The 22,420-nt window shown below is 34.1% G+C and overlaps 2 protein-coding genes across 3 annotated transcripts in view; one reads left to right on the top strand and one right to left on the bottom strand.

Annotated features, from left to right (window-relative positions):
- Positions 1–4,617: 4,617 nt before the first annotated feature.
- LOC127841846 (uncharacterized) lies at positions 4,618–17,143 on the bottom strand. Its single transcript, XM_052370976.1, has 4 exons — positions 16,995–17,143; positions 15,238–15,283; positions 13,925–14,043; positions 4,618–5,628 (listed from the first exon to the last, which is right to left on the bottom strand). Exons 1-4 carry the CDS (start codon positions 17,094–17,096, stop codon positions 5,269–5,271), a joined length of 627 nt encoding a protein of 208 aa, XP_052226936.1. The 5' UTR covers positions 17,097–17,143; the 3' UTR covers positions 4,618–5,268.
- LOC127841845 (2-oxoglutarate and iron-dependent oxygenase domain-containing protein 2-like) overlaps positions 17,127–22,420 on the top strand; it is a 17,572-nt gene continuing 12,278 nt past the window's right edge. For both annotated transcript variants that reach the window (XM_052370975.1, XM_052370973.1), the window contains exons 1-2: positions 17,127–17,335; positions 20,381–20,434. In XM_052370975.1, coding sequence (XP_052226935.1) covers positions 17,225–17,335; positions 20,381–20,434 — 165 coding nt within the window. In that variant the 5' untranslated portion in view covers positions 17,127–17,224. The remainder of the gene's footprint in view (positions 17,336–20,380; positions 20,435–22,420) is intronic.

Here is a 22,420-nt window from a genome sequence, read left to right as displayed (position 1 = left end):
AATTTCATGATGATTCCGGAAAGTAGGTATGAGTTCATAGTCGTAAGAGCACTTGAATACGTGAGTTCGCCTATGAACACATGGTAAGGTTAACTAAATCTCCGTGATATGACCTAATATGTGTTTAAAACAGCAAAGAATATCCAACAAACGAATGAATAATCAAACATAGTATGTGTACTGATGTGGCTCTGTACTTTCTGTTTGAAAAGTTTATTAAATATGCAAAATGAGAAAGCATGCATAAAAGCGAGTTTCTCAAATGTCATATGGCTAGTTATGCTGTTTATATACCATAGTCGCTACAACGTTTACAATTGGCAGGTTCGAAATAATTCGTTTTCTTTACACTCATGATCGCGTTGAAAGTTAATTATACACGTTTTATTTCGCAATGTATTTACTGAATCACGACAAATGTCAAATACAATAAAGAAAATGCATAGTTGTTTCATTGATCTACAAACATATAATGAATTGAATATAACTGATTAAAAATTAACGTTTTCAAACTATTATTAAATCTTTTTCCCAGAATATGCTGTCCTATTTATAGCTGAGCTTCCTTTACCTTTATCAATGATAATAAGCGAGGTATGCCGATTATAAAAATCGAGCTATCTCAATCGGACTGGCTCGGTCTTTTTCGAATTTTTTCATGGTATGATACCTTAGACGAGCTGCTTCGCAGCATCGTCAAAAATATCGGCAAACAATTCGTTAACTCGACAATGTGGTATTAGTAAATATACATGTAGTCGTATCAATCCAAAATACCCCATCTAACGCTCTGCCAAAAATGTTTCAATTATAGTTTGGTGTAAGTATTTGTTAGACGGCTTACTTTGCCTCAAGGAATGAAATAACGAAATAATTAGTTATTTGAAAGCTTTGCGTGTGTTTTGGCCCAAGAAATCTTTCATCAAAATCATTAAATTATAGGGACCCTCTATTTTTGTTCATCATATAACTCACGCAGATAATTATGAAGTATTGGGGGGAAAAAAAGACGAAAGTGAACACAGCTGCGCATTTTATTTGCTAAATTTACGTGTTCACAATCATATGTGACGCGTTTTGAGAAAACGGGGCTTAATGCATGTGCGTTAAGTGTCCTCCCAGGGACGACACTTTCCGCTTTTACGGTATTTTTCGTTTAAAGGAAGTCTCATCTACACGAAAATCCAGTTAAGGAGGAAAGTGTCGTCCCTGATTAGCCTGTTCGGACTGCACAAGCTAATCTGGGACGACACTTTACGCATATGCATTTTGCCCAGTTTTCTCAGAACACGACTCATGTCTTTGATGCTAGTTAATAAGACGATCGATAAACTTATCAGAACACACCCTGTGCGAGACTGAACGTTCGACCTCCTGATCCGCTGATAGGTTCATTGACCAGTTGGCAACGGAGGAACCACTAGGCTACGGAGTACTAGTATACGGTTTATATAGGGAGAAATGTAGCAAGACATAAAAATGGTTAGCCAATCATAAACGTCTATTCTATACAAACTAAATGTACAGGTTCGCCTATTATGTTGAATGTACCATACCGTTTTCTGGAATTGTTCTCCTATTAATGGCATCAATTTACATGGTACCCCTGTACTTAAGTACCAAGTGTTAAGATCGATTGCTACAAAGCAATATGTAAAACGATTTATCTTGCTGGTAATTGACTGAATGGTTTTGCAAGGCGTACGAATACATTATTTGAATATTATTTAAAACTGTTGTATAGTACTTTTGACAATGTGTCTTTCAGTTAGCCCGCTCAGTGTCGCTATCGGGCTTAGTTTGGCATTACAAATATTAAGTACACATCTGGATAAAAAAGTGACGCACATAGATGGGGTTTTACTAGATATATGTGCATGCCGAGTTGGGGATACACGTGAACATGCGACTTATATTTATCCCCCATAAGATGCTTATGGAAGTTGTGTCGTGCATTAGAATTTCCGCATTTATCGCTCGAAGTATACTTGCAGTTCCAGCAACAACGGCTCCGTCTGTGCGCGTGTTCTCGTCGGCCGGGGCTTGGTACTTACCAAGCTACGGAACAGACTCAAAAGTAACTTAGTCAAGTCGATGCAATCATTTTTGTGACCAAACACCTTCAGTTTATCTAAGTGAAAAGAAATAAAATGCCACGGAATGTTTAAAATGTACATGTATATGTAAAGAATAAATCGTAGCTTGCTAGAGATTGTTTCAAATTTACGAAGTTTTTTAACGAGTTACCGGTAGTCAATTTAGACGCTAATATTTTTCTTATAAATAGAATATGTTTCATTGCGTTATATGTATTTATTATTTTATTATAAAATTTAACTATGCTTAAAAGTGCAGTTTTCAGATATTGGGTACGGTTATCCTGATACCGATTTCGGATACCATTCCCATCCCTATTTTTTGTACATTAATGCATATTTAACTAAAACATTTCCATTACGTTAATAAATCAAAGTACTGGCAGTACTGGTGTGACGATGCTTTTGAAGAGGATGGATATAAAACATCAATTTAAGTTTATCTATATCACTACAATTGTGTATGTCGATACGAACATTTGGGTACGATAAAAAATTTGGGTACGAAAATTTTGGGTACGAAAAAAAAATTTGGTACGAAAAAAATTTGCGTACGAAACATTTTTGGTACGAAAAAAAGTTTAGGGGTACAGGGAAGTAGTACCCGTGGGTAACTTGACCCATTGAGCGAAACTGGGAGGCGGGTCACATTCTTGTTCATTAAGTATGGTAATACATTCATGATGATTCTTGAAAGTAGGTATGAGCACATAGCCGGACCATGTGAGCTCAATCGTATGAGCACTTGACTATCCGAGTTCGCCCACGAACATATGGATAAGTTAACTAATAGCGAAATGACCTTATACATGTATATGCTGAAATCTAACAATCGAACGAAATATCAAACATGGTATGTACACTTAGGTGGTTGTGTAATTTCTGTTAGAATATCGTATTCAATATGTAAATTTTAAATGATTGTGCCCGCACTTGAGTTTGTTGCTTTGTTTGAGTCTATACGCGCCTAGGCTGCACCCAGTGTGTGTATTTGTGTTTATCCAAGGTAATGAGTTACCTCCGCGCTGAGGCTGCATAATGTTGGGACCCGGAGTGTGTCCAGCACTCCTACCTAATAAGATTAGATTGACGACAGTTGGGACGAATTTTGAATGATAGCTGCAATTTCCAGCTATTTGTTCTGTACTGAAATACTTTTTAATTTTTTATATGGTCAAATGCTGCGGGGGGATGAGATTTTCCGGAAAAAAAACAACTGTCAGGAATGGTGACCACAAAACATACAAAATATAACATTGCGCCGGGAGCGGGAATCGAACCGGTGTCGTAAAGGTGAAAAAGCGAACGTCCTTACCACTGCGCTAGCGATACGGACAATTACGCAAAGTTTTTTTTTATTTTAATCAGAGTTTATTTACAGGTCCTACCGGCCTCTTCGCGAGGTCTTTGAGGTTCGACCTGAAATAACGCAAAGAAATGTTGTTTTATCTATATATATCATAGCAGAGCAGCGTTTACAATTTGCAGGTTCGAAATCGTTCGCGTTTTTTAGTTTTGTGATCACGTAAAAAGTTAATTTTACATGTTTTTATTCGCAATTTATTTACTAAATCGAGAACAAATATCAAACAAAATAGAGAATATATATTGTTGTTTCATTGGTCCATAAAAATTAAATGGGTATAAAATTACTAATTTGAAATTAACGTTCTGATACACTTATTGAATCTGTTTCCCCAGGATATGCTGTTCTATTAATATTTACCTTTATCAACACGAACGACAACTCTGCTAGGAGAATGTTATCAATAAAAATCAACGAGCAATTTCCTACGCAGTGGCGAATGCCAAGGGAAGTAACTGAAAAATCGAGTTATCTCAATCGGACTGGCTCGGTCTTTTACATAGGTCGCCATTGTGAAGAATTTTTTTACTGGTTATCAAACCTTGGACGCTGCTGTTCCAGCATCGTCAAAAATATTACAATTAAAGTAACGTGATAGCCAAACATTAGCAATAAGTTAGAACAATTTAAACACCAAGTGGGTATACATTTGACCTTTGACCTTGAAGGATGATCTTGACCTTTCACCACTCAAAACGTGCAGCTCCATGAGATTTTTGAGTTTTGGGACCCACACAATGAATGACAGACAGACAGGCCAAAAACAATATACCCCCAATCTTTCGATCTGGGGGCATAAAAAGGGGCATAACTCTAAAAATAATGCTGACAGAGTTATGCACCTTGACCTACACAATTGTTTTGTTGCCATAAAGAAGTATTCCAAGTTTGAGTTAATTATCTTTGATAGGGTTAAAGTTTTTTGACTTAATAAAAAACTTTGTCGAACGGCGACGCTGACGCCGGGGCGAGTAGCATAGCTCTCATTTTTCTTCGAAAAGTTGAGCTGAAAATGATCTTTATCACTGATTTTTTTTGCTGTACATTGCGAGATAAATCCTATTTTTATATGCCAGTATTATTTTTTCAAAGATAGTTTTATTTAAATTTAACCCATTAGGGCCCTTTCAAATTGCATTGCCCATCTAACAAAAATCTTTTTACCACAAATTTATTAAATAAGTATGTCTACATTTAAATACAATATCATTTCATATTTTTACTTCAGGAAACATACAAATAACATCAAACAAAATGTATAAAACAAGGGACAAAATTGTCACAAAACCAGGTTTTCAATTTGAAAAAAAGTCTGATAAAGGGAGACAACTCAAACTGAACTGATTGTTAGTAATTCACCCCTTTGTTTAAAAATAAATCTATTTTAGTCGTGGCGACCTTGACCTTGAAGATATTGATGTAATTCTTTCGTGCGACACACCGTCCAATGATGTTGAACAAATGTGCCAAATGATTTTAAAATCTCACAATGAATGACATAGTTATGGCCCTGACAAGCTCATTTATGGCCATTTTTTACCTTTGAACTGAAAGTGTGACCTTGACCTTGGAGATATTTACGTAAATCTTTCGCGCGACACACCGTCTTATGATGGTGAACCAATGTGCCAAATGATTTTAAAATCTCACAATGAACAAAGTTATGGCTCGGACAAGCTTGTTCCGCCCGCCCGCCAGCCCATCCGCCGACATTCACCAATCTAATAACCAGTTTTTTCCTTCGGAAAACCTGGTTAACAATCACTTTCAAACTCTACGCAAAGTTCTCTGGTAGAAAAAACACTTTCACGATATAACACATCTACTAGCCGTACTTGTCTGTCCAGAAGTATTATTTACATTTTGCATGTTCTCAGCATTCGTTTTGACTGACGACTTTCCTGCTATAGATTTTAGATACTCAAAGTCATCAATTTCGCCTGGCGTTCTTTGCTTTGACTCTTCCATTGAGTCCGATCTCGCCGCTGTTATTGCTGGCAATAAACTGATCTTCTCTAACCAGTCCTTTTCCTCGTGAGTTTTTTCGTGCTCAACCGGTTTGAACCAGTCATCAGGTGGCTCGGTCCGATATTCCCAGACGTCATTGGCACGTGCCTCCTGCACGCGATGATGCGAACGCTGAAACTCGTGCTCTACAAGCCGCTCCTGCATATAAGAAATTAGCCTCGCCCTGACAAAACGGGGTTTAATGCATGTGAGTACAGTATTTTCTCATGTTAGCCTGCACAGTCAGCACAGGCAAATCACAGACGACACTGTCTGAGTTAACTTGATTTTCGTTTACAAGAGACTACCTTTACACGAAATATTCCATAAACGCGGAAAGTATCGTCCTTGATAACCCTGTGTAGACTGCACAGGCGTATCAGGGGCGATACTTTACACAAACGATTTTTAATTCTAATAAGTATGAACTAAAACAGATGCGGCGTAGACCAACAAGTTAAAAACACCATATTTCCAATCAAATTTTACTAGTACATTCCGATAAAATGTAAAAGGTGAACACAGAAGTAATTATGTTGTGAAAGGCTTACATTTAAACTGACAGGCATGGGTAAACAATCAGGTGTAATATGCTAGGACTTAAAGCAGCCCTAGCAGTCAAAGTTGGGAATTTCAGTCAGTGGTCAGGAGTAGTGGTCTACTGTAAGGTTTGTGACTTAATCAAGGAAGGACTAACAGTGCTTGACTTAATGTAATGTACCAGTGTTTGACTGAAATGTACCTGTAACATAACGCACACAAAACGCACATTTGGGGCATTATTATATTAATTTAATAATGTAACATAACGCACACAAAACGCACATTCGGGGCATTATTAAATTAATATAATAATGCCCCAAATGTGCATTTTGTGTGCGTTATGTTACATCCCAATGTTTGACTGAAATGTGATGTAAGAATTACCAGTTTAAGGCATGGTGCACCAGCGTGCGTTAAAGAAACACAGTGTAAGGTAAGTACTAGCAATGTTGGGTAAAAGCATGCGGACAGAAGTATCAGCAATAAATGAGGAATGAACCTGCAAGGTAAGGGTTATCAGTAAGACGACAGTGTAAGGTAAGAAATACCAGCGTTAAGTAAGCAATTCGAGTAAAAGGCAAGAAATGCAAGTGTTAGGTAAGAATTGATAATATTAAGGAAGGATTGATAGTAAAAGACAAAAAGAGTATCAAAGCAATGAACAAACAAAACCAGGGGTCACAACTTTTGATAATGATACCTTTGTATCATAAGGATCTGAGTATGAGAAGAGGTACCTCTGCATGATAAGGCATACCTGTGTATGATAAGGGGAACACATATATGATAAGGGACACCTGTATATAATAAGGAGTAGTTGTGTATGATAAGGGTATTTGCACATGATAAGGGGTACCTTTATATGATAAGGGGTACCTGTGCATGATAAAGAGTACCTGTGTATGATAAGGGGTACATGTGTATGATAAGGAGTACCTGTGTATGATAAGGGATACCTGTATATGATAATTATCATACACAAATTCTCCTTATCATACACAAATACGCCTTATCATACACAGGTTTCCCTTATCATACAAAGGTACTAACAGGCTGTCAAGTGACCTTTTTTCAAAAAGTAGGAAAAAATAGGAACTACTTTTGCAAGAAAAGTAGGAAAAAAGTAGGGAAAAGTAGGAACATTTCCCTCAAAAGTAGGAATACATAATACTTATTTTTTAGACACAGGTCCAGGAAACATAGCTTGAAACAGAGCAGGAGTGCCATCACATGTTCTGTATGGATACCCACTTGAAGCTGCCTTAAGGGCCCAGAAGATTTCAGCCTTTTGTACCTGTTCCTTGTGTGATGGATGTACTTGCATACAGATAGATTTATCCCCACAACCCTGAGAGCTGCTGGGGTTTTGGGCACTTCCAAACAAACGCTTTTGTGAATTATCATGCATGTATTTAATGTTTTCCTTGTGTTTTTATCCATCTGCATGGCTTATAAGTTGATTAGCACCAGAATTACTACAAGATGGACTTCATTCAGACAGTACAATATCTTGCAAACTCATTGCCGGTATCTTTCTTGCACCATGATCCCAGTGTTTTTCCACTGTTGTCCTACTTCTCCATCCATGAAGGGTTAAACTTTGTTTTCCCACTAGGAATTTTAGCACTTATAGTGTATCTATGATAATTAAGTTTCAAGCAAAGCTACCCTGATAAAGAAGTATACATGTAATTAGATGCTGTTCATTTTGGTGTATCATCAAATAAGTGGTTAGAGGTCTTCTGTGTATCAATATAAAAATGGTTATTATATTGTGCATGTTATATCCTTAAGCAGAAGACCAAATTTATTTAGTGATACACCAACTTGTTGTACAAGATTAATACTAGTATATAAAGCAGTGTAAATGCTCTGCTACAGCTACATTGTGAAACCTTTAAATTGACAATAGGGTGCAGTTATAATGACTTAAGTTACATTCAAAATGACTGGTCATTGCAGAGCAGATTATGCAACTGGACATAGGACCTTATCACCTGACATCTTTTATGACAGCATTGATTGGGCAATGAAACAGTTGCACTACATTGTTTATTCCAGTTTCAAATAATGGCTTTTACATTATTGATGACTTTGCGGGAGTGTAATAATGCCGTTTAATAATTTTAATACTTCGCTTTAACACCTTGAAGTTACCTCACTAGCTATGGCATCATTAGACAAGAATTGTGTTTGTCCGAAACACTATGCCCAATATTGCGCAGCTTTGAAATAAAATTTCAATATATCATTTGGCAGGTTTAGAAATTATCTCCCTTTTAAAGCTTATTACTTCCCTTGGATTGTAGTTTTTAACTTTTGACCTTGAAGGATGACCTTCACCTTTCACCACTCAAAATGTGCAGCTTCATGAGATACACATGCATGCCAAATATCAAGTTGCTATCTTCAATATTGCAAAAGTTATGGCCCATTTTAAAGTTTTCTGACGGAAACACACACACAAACAGACAGACAAACGGACTGACAGTACAACTGCAATATGCCACCCTTACCGGGAGCATAAAAATGTATCAGGGCATTTAGGCTCTGTGCATTTATCTTTAATTACTAAACATGATGTACCTATGATATCAAAAGAACATCATATCCGTTGTCATGTAATACAGAATTTATTACATTATATTTGTAAATGATGAAAACTCGGCAAAGCATCAGCTTTATCTTTTTTCCAATAACTTGTGTAATAAATTCCATATTACATAACCACTCATACAATACATGTATCTCTATATCTCTACATTCCAAACAGCAATATCATGTAAACATGCATAAGGTTTGGTCAAATTGTTGTCAATGGAAACAAAATAAAACTGGAATAAACAATGGGTTCCCTCAGCTCTTGCATCACTGGGAACTGTGTAAGGTAGTGAAGTCTGCAGTGTACAAATGCTAAGGAAGTAAACAAGGCACTATTGTTACTTCAAAAAAAAACTTGTCAATAATTTTAAAAGTTACATAAGAAATAAATATTTATGCTCCTGAAGAGGTGCTAGCAGACAGTCAGCATGGGTTGTCAGGTCTCATCTAGATGAATGCACATTAACAGGGATACAGTCATGCCATAGATTCATTCATCCTGCAAGTTTACTAAATAAACTCTTTAAAAAAAAAATTCCATTGAAAATGAAAAAGTAGGAATAGTAGGAAGATTTGGTAAAAAAATAAGAAAAAGTAGGATCCTGATGAAAAATTAGGAAATAGTAGGAAAAAGTATGACCGCTTGACAGCCTGTACTAATTATCATACACAGGTACCCCGTATCATACACAAATACTCATTACCATACACAACTACTCCTTATGTATGATAAGGGGTGCCTGTGTATGATAAGAAGTATTTGTGTATAATAAGGGTTCCTGTGTATGATAAGGAGTATTTGTGTATGATAAAGTGTACCTGTGTATGATAAGGAGTACATGTGCATGAAAATGAGTACATATGAATGATAAGGGATACCTGTATATGATAAGGAGTAGTTGTGTATGATAATGAGTATTTGTGTATGATACAGGGTACCTGTGAATGATAATTAGTACTTTTGTATGATAAGGGAAACCTGTGTATGATTAGGAGTATTTGTGTATGATAAGGAGTATTAGTGTATGATAAGGGGTGCCTGTGTTTGATAAGAAGTATTTGTGTATAATAAGGGTTCCTGTGTATGATAAGGGGTACCTGTGTATGATAAGGCGTACATGTGTATGATAAGGAGTACCTATGTATGATAAGGAGTACATGTGTATGAAAAGGAGTACATATGAATGATAAGGAGTATTTGTGTATGATAAGGAGATTTTGTGTATGATAAGGGGTACATGTGTATGATAAGGGGTACATGTGCATGAAAATGAGTACATGTGAATGATAAGGAGTATTTGTGTATGATAAGGAGTATTTGTGTATGATTAGGGGTACCTGTATATGATAAGGAGTGCATGTGTATGATGAGGAGTACCTGTGTATGATAAGGAGTACATGTGTATAAAAAGGAATACCTGTGTATGATAAGGAGTACATGTGTATGATAAGGAGTACCTTTGTATGATAAGGAGTACCTGTGTATGATAAGGAGTACCTGTGTATGAAAAGGAGTACCTTTGTATGAAAAGGAGTACCTTTGTATGATAAGGAGTACATGTGTATGATAAGGAGTACATTTGTATGATAAGGAGTACCTTTGTATGATAAGGAGTACCTGTGTTTGATAAGGAGTACATGTGTATGATAAGGAGTACCTTTGTATGATAAGGAGTACCTGTGTATGATAAGGAGTACCTGTGTATGAAAAGGAGTACCTTTGTATGATAAGGAGTACATGTGTATGCTAAGGAGTACATTTGTATGATTAGGAGTACCTTTGTATGATAAGGAGTACCTGTGTTTGATAAGGAGTACATGTGTATGATTAGGAGTACCTTAGTATGATAAGGAGTACATGTGTATGATAAGGAGTACCTTAGTATGATAAGGAGTACATGTGTATAATAATGAGTACCTGTGTATGATAAGGAGTACCTGTGTATGATAAGGAGTACCTGTGTATGAAAAGGAGTACCTTTGTATGATAAGGAGTACATGTGTATGATTAGGAGTACCTTTGTATGATAAGGAGTACATGTGTATGATAAGGAGTACATTTGTATAATAAGGAGTATTTGTGTATAATAATGAGTACCTTTGTATGACAAGGAGTATTTGTGTTTGATAAGGAGTACTTTTGTATGATAAGGAGTATTTGTGTATGATAAGGAGAACCTGTGTATGATAAGGAGTATTTGTGTATGATAAGTAGGGCTGTAACAAATACACTAGGTGACGAATACGATACGTATCACGAAAACAGGGTAGCGAACACGAATATTTATTTGCGAATATGAATTTCAATGAACAAAAGTAATACTGACAACTCGACATGACATTATATAGTATGAGACTTTGTGTATTTGTCAATTTGATTAATCGAGTATCATTGCATACTGAAAATATGAAATATAACACTTTGAAATAACAAAACACTGCAAATTGTCTTCGTCTAATCGTCTTTTTTGGGGAAACCAAACTAGCGCCAGACAAACAACGTGTATTTGGCAGGCATGTCAACGATACCAATAGCATTCCCTTTGCAAGGCTCCATGTGTGTTGATAAGTTGCACAATCATTGTCGTAAAGATAAACAAAAAGAAATTCCATCTGCTAATCCTTTGTGTGTATGTTTGAGCATCAAATCACTCATATTTACATAAATAAACATTAAACAACCATCTAAATATTTTTCAATTCAATGTCGTTAATATTTAACCGGTGCCCGCCATTTTTGTTGATAATCTCACTGTGTAACATAGTGGGTGGGGTAAACATGATGAAAAACGCCGGAATAAGGAGAAGAACATTTTCATATAGGGGTTAATTGTATGAACCTTTATTTGTAAGGTAAGATGATTAAACTTTCAAACTCGAATCACATTGTTTGTATTCGTCAAATATTCGGTTCGGGAGGTGGCGAATAACGAATACGATTCATCCACAGCCATATTCGAGTAATTCGAATATTCGAATGGATCGTTACAGCCCTAATGATAAGGAGTACCTGTGTATGATAAGGAGTACATGTGTATGATTAGGAGTACCTTTGTATGATAAGGAGTACCTTTGTATGATAAGGAGTACCTGTGTATGATAAGGAGTACCTTTGTATGATAAGGAGTACATGTGTATGATAAGGAGTACCTTTGTATGATAAGGAGTATTTGTGTATGATAATGAGTACCTTTGTATGATAAGGAGTATTTGTGTATGATAAGGAGTACCTTTGTATGATAAGGAGTATTTGTGTATGATAAGGAGTACCTTTGTATGATAAGGAGTATTTGTGTATGATAAGGAGAACCTTTGTATGATAAGGAGTATTTGTGTATGATAAGAAGAACCTTTGTATGATAAGGAGTATTTGTGTATGATAAGGAGAACCTTTGTATGATATGTAGTATTTGTGTATGATAAGGAGAACCTTTGTATGATAAGGAGTATTTGTGTATGATAAGGAGAACCTTTGTATGATAAGGAGTATTTGTGTATGATAAGGAGAACCTTTGTATGATATGTAGTATTTGTGTATGATAAGGAGAACCTTTGTATCATATGTAGTATTTGTGTATGATAAGGAGAACCTTTGTATGATAAGGAGTATTTGTGTATGATAAGGAGAACCTTTGTATGATATGTAGTATTTGTGTATGATAAGGAGTACCTTTGTATGATAAGGAGTATTTGTGTATGATAAGAAGAACCTTTGTATGATAAGGAATATTTGTGTATGATAAGGAGAACCTTTGTATGATAAGGAGTATTTGTGTATGATAAGGAGAACCTTTGTATGATAAGGAGTATTTGTGTATGATAAGGAGAACCTTTGTATGATAAGGAGTATTTGTGTATGATAAGGTGAACCTTTGTATGATAAGGAGTATTTGTGTATGATAAGGAGAACCTTTGTATGATAAGGAGTATGTGTGTATGATAAGGAGAACCTTTGTATGATTATTAGTATTTGTGTATGATAAGGGACAGCAGTGTAAGGTAAGCAGCAAGTATAATTTGGAAAAGCCTTAGTACCTGTCCAATCAGGAAAAAGTAGTGTATAACAAACAAATTTTTTTAGAAATCAATTTGTGAAATCCTAAAATGGGAAGTTTGCATCATGAGATTGAGATTATTGGGTTTTATTTATTACTTGGTACTTAATTGCACATACCCTTTTAGTTTAAAATAATCTTTTACATGCATGCACATGCACAATTATCATTTTGTTCTAAAGTATACAGAAATTAACTTCAGCAGCACAAGTTTGAGTTCCATAGTGAAGGACATATTCAGAATCATTGCTTATATTTGTAGACAGAAATTCACAGGCGTCAGTGTCAATTTCAATAGACTGAGAAGATCCTTCTGCCTCAGGGACCGTTTTTGACATCTACCGTAATTACTTTCGGACACCCCTTTTTTAGCAAAATAATTATTTTTTGTGACTCTTAATTTTCGGACACACGATTATTCGTCCATTATTTATGTCTCTAAGTTTTCTGACAGAATATTTTACAGCGCTATTTTACCAAATTTCAGTCCTGTTTTTGATATCTAATGACACTTCGATCATAGGATTTTGCAACCAGATTAACATCAAAAAACATGGAAGGAGCATGCCTGAGGGCAACGGACCATTACATTGCGTTATTAGGTAAATAACCTTGTAAACCGGTATTAAACAATGGTTTCGCCCGATAGCATAAGCGTTATGACACTTACCAGGGGCAGTACCAATAAACAGTTCAATTATCTACCGCAATGGTCCTATCCCTTCTAAGTAAAATAACTGTGACAAATACTAAATGCTTCAAAGCGTGATGCACCCTATTGCAAGTTTTACGAACAATGGAAGGTGTTAGAAAACAACTATCTGAAATGAACAAACAAAGAATTCATCGTGCTTTTTTTGCGTTAATTACAGGTTCATACTAGCGAGTATCGGTACGTCACATTCTCATCTTTGAATATTTTTCGTATCTATGTTTTCGGACACGAACAAAATTAATTATTTTTAAGTGTCCGAAAACATAGAGTAATTACAGTACACATAATTTTACTTGATTCTTAACTGTTCCTTGTTTAATTGTGTTTGTATAGTATTTACTATTTTAACTCATTTGAGTGCACCAGTGAAAGCTAAGGAGTAGCAATTTTAGTTACTGGTACCACTTTAAGGCAAGAAGAACCAGTGTAAGGTATGTTGCAAAAGTAAAATGTAAGGCAAACAAAGCATTCACATGAAAACATGCCGTCATAGAATGGTGTAAAGCATGGTGCAAGCTATGAAGTATAAAATTGAATGTACCTCTAGTTTGATGTCACTGGTGAGCAGATAGTCCTTGCACATAGAATGAAGATGCTTCCAGTGTCCACAGTCCTGTGTGTCTCCATACAGGTAGTATTGGTTGAGCTTGCCCTGAAAACCTTTGTTTAAAAAAATTCATATTGATTACAATTCAACTGAGTACATATATTTCATTATTTGTCTTTAATATATTGACCATCTCTGTTGCAATTTATGAAATGAATAACAAGTAAATAAATTTGAAATTTGTTTTATGATGCTGTATTGGCCGCTGTTTAATATGCAATACAATTCAATTCTTTTTAATTTGTTACCACAGTTATGGTCAGTTAATTTGAGGAATATACTAGCCTTTTGAAAACTTAACTTTAAAACAAATATACAGAGCTCTCAGTGTTCATTTAACTTCTGGCCTTCAAGTATAAATATTTTACAGTAAGACATTACAGTGTTTTTTTATGGCAATTTCGGGGCCAATATTCGGCCCCATTCCTCTCAAAAAAGAGCATATATTTTTCCCCCATTTTGAAAAAAAAATCCCCTCTAGAAGTAAAAAAAAAAAAAAAAGATTTTTTTTTTTTTTTTTACAAAGAACTGTCTCATAATCATGAAAAATATATCTCAAATTTATTTCATAAACAACTAAAAAAGTATATAGCTATAATTTATATTATTTTGAATAAATATAAAGAGTTGTATTAAATAGTTTTTCCCAAATCAGTGGACTTTTCACATTAATTGCATTTTTCTCCCAAAAATGGCAAAGAAAAGGCCTGATGTATCTATATTGTGTCAATATTTGTTGATAAAATCATTCCAATTTGGTCCATTTTATGGATGAAAAATGCTCAAATTTGCCATTTTATCGATTTGAAAGATCCCAATTAGACTCAAAATGGCTAAGAAAACTGAGACAGTGCATGAAGGCTGAACTGTGTGAAACTTAAATGTTGAAAAAATCATTGATATATATTTCTATTTTAAGAAAAAGGACAAAGACATTCAGCTGTGAATATTATATTCATACAAACATGTGTATTAATATAATAAATGTCATTACATATAAACATGTGAATTTTTAATTTTCCCCTTTTCCTAAAAACGACGCATTTTTTCCCCTTTGGACGGGCCCCGCCATCATTCCCCTATAAGTGAAAAAAAACACTGTCATTATCTATCATGTTAGGTTTTGGTGAAAAGGTCACCCTATGGATGGGCTTTTAAATATACTTGTATTTTATAGAAGAAATATTACTTTGAGAGATATGTCTTTTTTCTCTGTAAGATCAGATGATGCGAACACTGATACTAACTTGTGCATGTCTTGTATTCCATCTGGTAAAAGTCGCAGTTTTCAAACTGTAAACATAAACAACTGTTATATTACTGAAATCCATAAATAAATATTGTCATTGTTTTTTAACATCTTTTTTTTTCAAAAGAAAAAATTAGAAAGAGAAACAAGCAAATTGGTTGAATTGATATCCCCTGCCAAATAAACTTTCTTTAAGGATTGGTGTAAATCCCTTGATATACAGTATGAACATTAAGTGTAGGGTAATAATTTATAGGTAATAATGAAGTGTAGGGTAATTGTTTCTATGAATTGCTATTCTCCTCATTGATTTCTACACACCCATGAAGTATCATGTTTAAATGTTTTTTCATTTCAGATAAAGCCCTGAAAGTGTCTGTCATACAAAACAACAAAGGGTAATCACTCTTATTTAAGAAAGTGAAGGGTTATGGTTCTTCAGCATGACACTTCTCATTAATATCAATACACCCATGAAGATTCATGTTGAAATCTTGCATGGTATCTGAGATATAGCCCTCAAAGAAATCTTCATACAAAATACAAAAAAGGGCAATAACTTTTATTAAAGAAACTGTAGGGTTATGGTTATTGAGCAAGACACTTCTACTCATTGATATCTATACATCTATAAAGTTTCATGTTGATATCTTATGTAGTTTCTAAGATATAGCACTAAAATGTTTGGTGACAGATAAGACCAATTCTATATCCCTCTGCCTTTGGCAAGGGATAAAAAGGCACACCAGGCTTTCTAAGCAGTCCATAATAACAAAATCAAATACATCAGAAAATTAAACAGTATTGTCAATGAACAAGTGGGTGCATATTTGTTTAACAAACTGTAAGAATTTTTTTCAGAAGAGAAATTCCCACATAAAAAACATGACATTAACCATCATGGGGGCAACTGTCCGTAAGTGTAAAGTAATGATTCTTTTGAGAACAAAATTGATTTGAAGACCCTAATGATTGCCTAAAATGTGCTTGGCACATTAAAGTAACATTGATTTCATACAAGCTGATTATTGCTGGACAGTGCCACTATTGGGCTGTTTGTCCTGCTGAGCCGATGAGACAATTTGTCCCGACATACGTAACAAATAATGTTAGTTCTATACATTTTCTTTTAAAACTTGCTATTCAAGCTCTATTAGGCTAAAATTTACCTAGCTTATTCATGTAATTGTCCTCCCATTTGATATTGTCCCTTTTATCAACAAACAAGTGTGTACAATTGTTGTTGTTATAACATTAACAACTTAATGAGTAACACTGGCAATATTTGTTTGTTCATTCTGTTTGATTTTTCGCTGGTAAACCAAACCTAACTTACAATGTGCACAAAAATATGAAAAACAGTTAAATAAGCACACATAATTTATAAATGGAAACATCTAAACATTGTTTCTGTATGACACACTTACTAGTCAACACTGGTCACAGCATAATTTATTGTAAACAACATATGATCAAATAATTTCCCAGTCGATTGTCATTGACAATATCATATGTCAACAACATATCATTTTGTTAAGTTGCAAATGAGGGCCACATGCTTTATTTTAACTGAGTCAGTTTTGTGTGTCCGGTTACTTTAATCATTTGGATTTTTTAGGATTATCAAATATTAAATTCCTTAAACATTAAGTTGCAAATGTTTACCGGTTCGCGAAAACCTATTTCAAATTAAAGACAACTTTGATCTCGTAACAATATCGAATGGGTAATATCCTGGTTAAGTTTAAACATCACCTTATTTAAATATGCTTTAAAGAATTTCTTTGATGGTTTTATTCTATCAACGTAATGCCAATTTTCTTCTGCGTCCTTTACATTTGCAGTGGGCGCAGCCATGTTTTTATCATCATCACTCCGACGCTTTTAATTCGCTTAATTCCAAGCGTCGTCACGACACGCGCCATCTGTCAAAACAACTGGGACGTGGACAAACTAACTTGTAGTTTTAAAGGCCTCTGGTTATAATGACATTTTGCATTTGTAAATGTTTTATGTCAAGAAATATTTATATCAAGTCCCTGGATGTTCATCTAGACTTTTTTAGTAAAAGTCAGTTCCTACAATCCTATAACAAGGTACCCTGGCTAGTCAAGGCCCTAGTGAACTTAGCAATGTAAATTTTAATATTATATATATATATATATATATATATATATATATAGCATGTCTATCCGTAGTATCGGCCCTCTTAATGAATGCCTTCGAATTTAGTAAGGGAACAAACACAAAACAGGCACGTGTTATATGTCAATCTAAAGTTACACCCCCTGTATGTCGATAATCCAAACTAAGTTGGATAATTTCAACTATAGAAAAAAATGTGGTCCGCAACTGAAACTAAATGGTAGGTGATTATTTTATAATTTCTGCTTATTTAGTAACTATAAGGACGTAATTGTTCTACACATGTGATAATGAATGTCTGACACACACATGCGTTTTGAGTTTTGCAATGATTTAATCGTTTTCTAGTAAAAAACGATAAATTTGTCTTCGGAAAATGCTAATTTTCATGAAATGCGACCTATGTGTTGAATTATTTACACGTTAACTGACAAAAGAGCGAACGAAACTAACAGAGATATGCCAAATTATATCATGAATGTCCTATACAAATTTACTTTTAACACCTAGTGTGTTTCTGTGTTAAAATCATGTGTTTGCAGGACGGGTATAAAAGTTTATGGATAAATCCAAACTGATATGAACATTCCTGTGGATAATAGCCAAACTCAAAATGGATAATTCACAAACTGCGATGTATTGAACATGTTTTCCAAAGACAGGTTTGATATTATTCTTTGAAAACAACTATTTATACCCAAAAACTTGCATGATGTGTATAATTGAATATAAAAAATACTTTCGACGAACATCAACATTCATTTATTTGTTATTAGTGAAATCAATTTCAGCGGAACTTGCATATATATACAATTGAGATTAGAAGCAAAATAAGCATGCAAGATTTGCATTCCACGTACACAGAGATGCCATAACATGTGTTCCATGTCATTTTGAATAGCATGAACAGCATAGAAAATTAAAAATGTCCCTACTTATTATTTAATCACTTAATTTAAAGGGATTTGAGTCGAAAATGCAGGTTAAAGTGGCACTTGCCCCGCTGATTCATGTATTTGTCACCATATTAGAGGCTTTTTGATTAACTTGTTCTATCACTTTAATAACACCACTTTCAATAGTGATTTGCTGATGTTGTTCATTTATGTTTTGCGGAGTAATATCTGCATATATTTTTGTCCGATAACCTAATTTGCCGGTTGTTTTATCTACGGTAAGTTCTCTAATTTTTATTTTTTCTACGTAATAGTTAGTTGTGTTATGGATAAGTATTTCTTTCAGGCATTTAAAGGACTCTTTTATAGGTCGCCGTGGTGTAATGGATATGGTGTCAGTCTAGCGACCGGGAGGTCACGGGTTCGTTCCCTACTGTGGGAGCATTCTTTAGATCTCTCCAAAGTCACCAAGTGCTGGTTCTAGTTCTAGGACTCGAGAGCGTTTCAATAAGCCTGAGGCTTTCGATGCAATCAAGCTAAAATAAATAGGTTTAAACTCAAGGACTCTTTACAATAATAACATCTGTAGTTTTCCATTATCTTCTGTTTTACCAGAAAAGAAAACAAAATCATTTTTATGATGATTGTTTAACAGTGTGCTTAAATGCTTTTATTGTCAGCAATTAAATAAATCTTGAAATATTTTACATGAGTGTTCATTTTACATAGATCTTAACATAAAGAAATTTTGCAGTTTGGTCATTATCCATCAACTTCCTAAAGTAAGTTTGGAATTATCCGAACACTTGTTAGGTCATTATTCAATTTGTATATTCTTGTCCCAAACAAACACAGATATATTGCGTTTTCGAGCATTTACGCCAATCAAATTTTTTACATACATATATGAAAGCATAATACATAAGTCCAAGCATTAAAACATTAAAAACATTCGATTATAATTGTTTTTGGCCTAAAACTTTCGACAATTTCATTTACTTTTTCCAGCTTTTCAAACGAATTCATTTTATTTCGACGTAATTGTTTTTAATTGTTGTGGGTTTATTAGCGCATTCATGATTGCATTCGGCAAATAACATTTTATCAAAGAGAAACGTTTATTATGTCACAGCTTGTGTTAAATAAACATGTACTTAGAAAGTAATGACTGGAGTCTTTATTTCTGTCGCTATTTTTACTTCAGTTTGAATGATCCTACTCAGTTTGGATTATCAATGTACAGGGGGTGAATTAAATGTGTATTCTTGGACATGACAATGAAAACTGCATTTAAATCTGCAATGTTTTGACAAAATACTAGCAAGACTTAGCTCCCTGTAGTAATTTTTTAATATACAAATGTCTCGTAGTATTTGCCCTTCGTATTGCTTAGATTTGTTACTATTCGCATGTGCTTGTTCTAAAAAAACTAACTTAATAGAAAAACAACTCTTGCTCATGTTGTTCTTAAACTATTTTTACATTTTATTAAAAAATAATGGCATAAAAACATTTGATAAAGCTACTATTAACTAATACATAGTTGCCATTTTCTAGAAAGGCACCCTTGCAACCTAGATTTGTTAATATATTTCCCATCAATCAGTTTGGTCATTATTTTGATAGGAAAACATTATTTCGACTTAATCACTCAGGAAGTGTATAAATTAGACCTCAAATACAAATTAAGAGATACTTTTTATAGAACGTGAAATCCCATTAAATATAATCAATAATAGAAGCAATGTAATATTTGCAAAGAGCTAACTTGTTTTGCAAAGCCTCAATAGACATAGAAGGCCTACTTCTATTCACCTGTTTTGCCCCACAACTATTAACAATAATTATGTAATATTTGAAAATGACCTTACTTGTTTTACTAATAAATCAGAATACTATATCACTTTTGACTGTAATTGATTGGCAATTAAATCACTTTTTATGACTTGATTTGGTTTACTGAAATAAAATGTTTGTACTTACATGTATATGGTAAATTTACAGGTCTTTTCTAATGGTTTTCAGAAAGTTTTTATGATATTGATGTACCTTCATGTCTGTACATCTGTTACTTATATAAGGATCATGTTTTCTTTTCAGCTTCTTTCTGACACCTGTCAAGGTTCTTATCACCTAAGCAAGGTTTTGGAAGAGGTATGAATACGATGTGAATTGTGTTTAAAATGCTGAATCCTTTAAAATATCGACTGCTCATTACATGTATTTACATGAGCAAAGAAAAGGTATACTGGGATCACACAATGAATTATTAAGGAGTGTTCCATATTCTTATGAAATAGTTAAAGGGACATAACTTTATAATACTAAACTAGATCCGTAAGAGTTGTCCTAATATGATTTTACCATATAGTTTGTTGGACACTTGTAGCTTGGACATTATTGAATAAACCTGTGGCCACATACGCTGAACGTAGTATTAACTGCACTGGCTGGACTACAACAAAGCGTTTCCACATCCTGATGACACAAACTTATATCTAAGCCTTTAAAACGATTGATCTTTCATAGACCACAAACATATAGATGATAGTCTGAATAAAACATCTTAATATTCATGATTTTTTAGTTAGATTTCTCATTAATAATTTGCAACGTTTTATTCCTTCTAGATTTGAATGATGATTTTAAAATTATACGTTTATAGAAACATTTGCCTCTATTGTTGAAGATGTTTTATAGCTTTTGAAGTTGTGACATTTCAATACTTTTAAAAATTATTGGATACCAATTTATGTATACAATAAAAATAACTGTTCTTAAAAAAATATTCATAAGCAGGGCTCTCGTTGGGATAAAATTTCCATTCGCCACCCATATTCGCCCTTTAAATGATTTTTCCCCACTACACAATGCATTTATTATTTGTTTTATTATTAAAACCTGATATTACATTACCTGTAGTCCTTAATTTATAGTTTTAATAAGTGGTATTTCATGACACAATTAACATACACTGTACCTCTAATATATGCAAAAAAACTGCATTATTATAACTGACCGAATTTTAAATAAGTTCAATGCTATATATTGCCATGTTTTTAACCAGGTTTTCTGAAGGAAAAAACTGGTTATTAGATTGGCGAATGTCGGCGGGCAGGTGGGCTGGTTGTCTGGCTGGCTGTCTGGCTGGCGGGCGGAACAAGCTTTTCAGAGCCATAACTTTGTCGTTCATTGTGAGATATTAAAATCATTTGGAACATTTGTTCACCATCATTAGACGGTGTGTCGCGCGAAAGAATTACGTCGATATCTCCAAGGTCAAGGTCACACTTTGAGTTCAAAGGTCAAAAATGGCCATAAATGGGCTTGTCCGGGCTATAACTATGTCATTTATTGTGAGATTTATAAATCATTTGGCACATTTGTTCACCATCATTGGACCGTGTGTCGCGCGAAAGAATTACGTCAATTTCTCCAAGGTCAAGGTTGCTATGACTAAAAATATATTGATTTCAAAACAAGTGGGTTAACTTTGAACAATCACTAACAATGAACATTTTGAGTTGGTCTCCCTTCAGCAGACTTAAAAAAAAATTGAAATCAAGGTCTCCACAAGAAAAAATAGATTGAATCTTACACAAGGGGGGTAACAAAGCACATTTTGAATTGTCTCCCTTTATCAGACTTTTTTTTGAAATTGAAATCCTGGTTTTGTGAAAATTTTGTCCCTTGTTTTTATGGCGTCATTTGCCAAACCCTTATTTACTCACGCCATCCTTGCCCATAATCATTAATATGAAACAACTTATATTTTGCAGTTAAGGGGATTTTTTTAATATATTAACACACACAATTAACTGTTGATGTTGTGTTATTGATGTATATAACTGAGTTAAATCAGTATATTTAATTAACCTGCCATCTATGTAATATCTGAAATGCTTCATTACTGCTGAATTAATTTCTATAATAGAGGCTGAAATGTATGGTCAGTTTCAACAGGCTGCATTTAAAATATTTTAAGACATTGGTCAATATCGATATTTTTCATATTTTTATTGATTTTAGATTATCACGCTCTTGTTTATTAATTTAAAGCAATTTAACATTGAATCAAATATGTAAAAAAAGTTTGTTTTTATTTAAAATCAAAGTACTGACAGTACTGGTGTGGCAATG

The sequence above is a fragment of the Dreissena polymorpha genome, chromosome 8 (genome assembly GCF_020536995.1).
Source record: "Dreissena polymorpha isolate Duluth1 chromosome 8, UMN_Dpol_1.0, whole genome shotgun sequence".
Taxonomy (NCBI): Eukaryota; Metazoa; Mollusca; class Bivalvia; order Myida; family Dreissenidae; genus Dreissena; species Dreissena polymorpha.
This window is presented reverse-complemented; position numbering and strand designations above follow the sequence as displayed.

What these genes read in the sequence shown, in the direction of transcription:
- LOC127841846 (XM_052370976.1), bottom strand. Translation starts at nt 17,096, where the DNA reads ATGGCTGCGCCCACTGCAAATGTAAAGGACGCAGAAGAAAATTGGCAT. An exon ending in TTAAAGCATATTTAAATAAG is followed by an intron (nt 15,284 to 16,994) that starts GTGATGTTTAAA and finishes TTATGTTTACAG; the next exon opens with TTTGAAAACTGCGACTTTTA. An exon ending in GGAATACAAGACATGCACAA is followed by an intron (nt 14,044 to 15,237) that starts GTTAGTATCAGT and finishes TTTTAAACAAAG; the next exon opens with GTTTTCAGGGCAAGCTCAAC.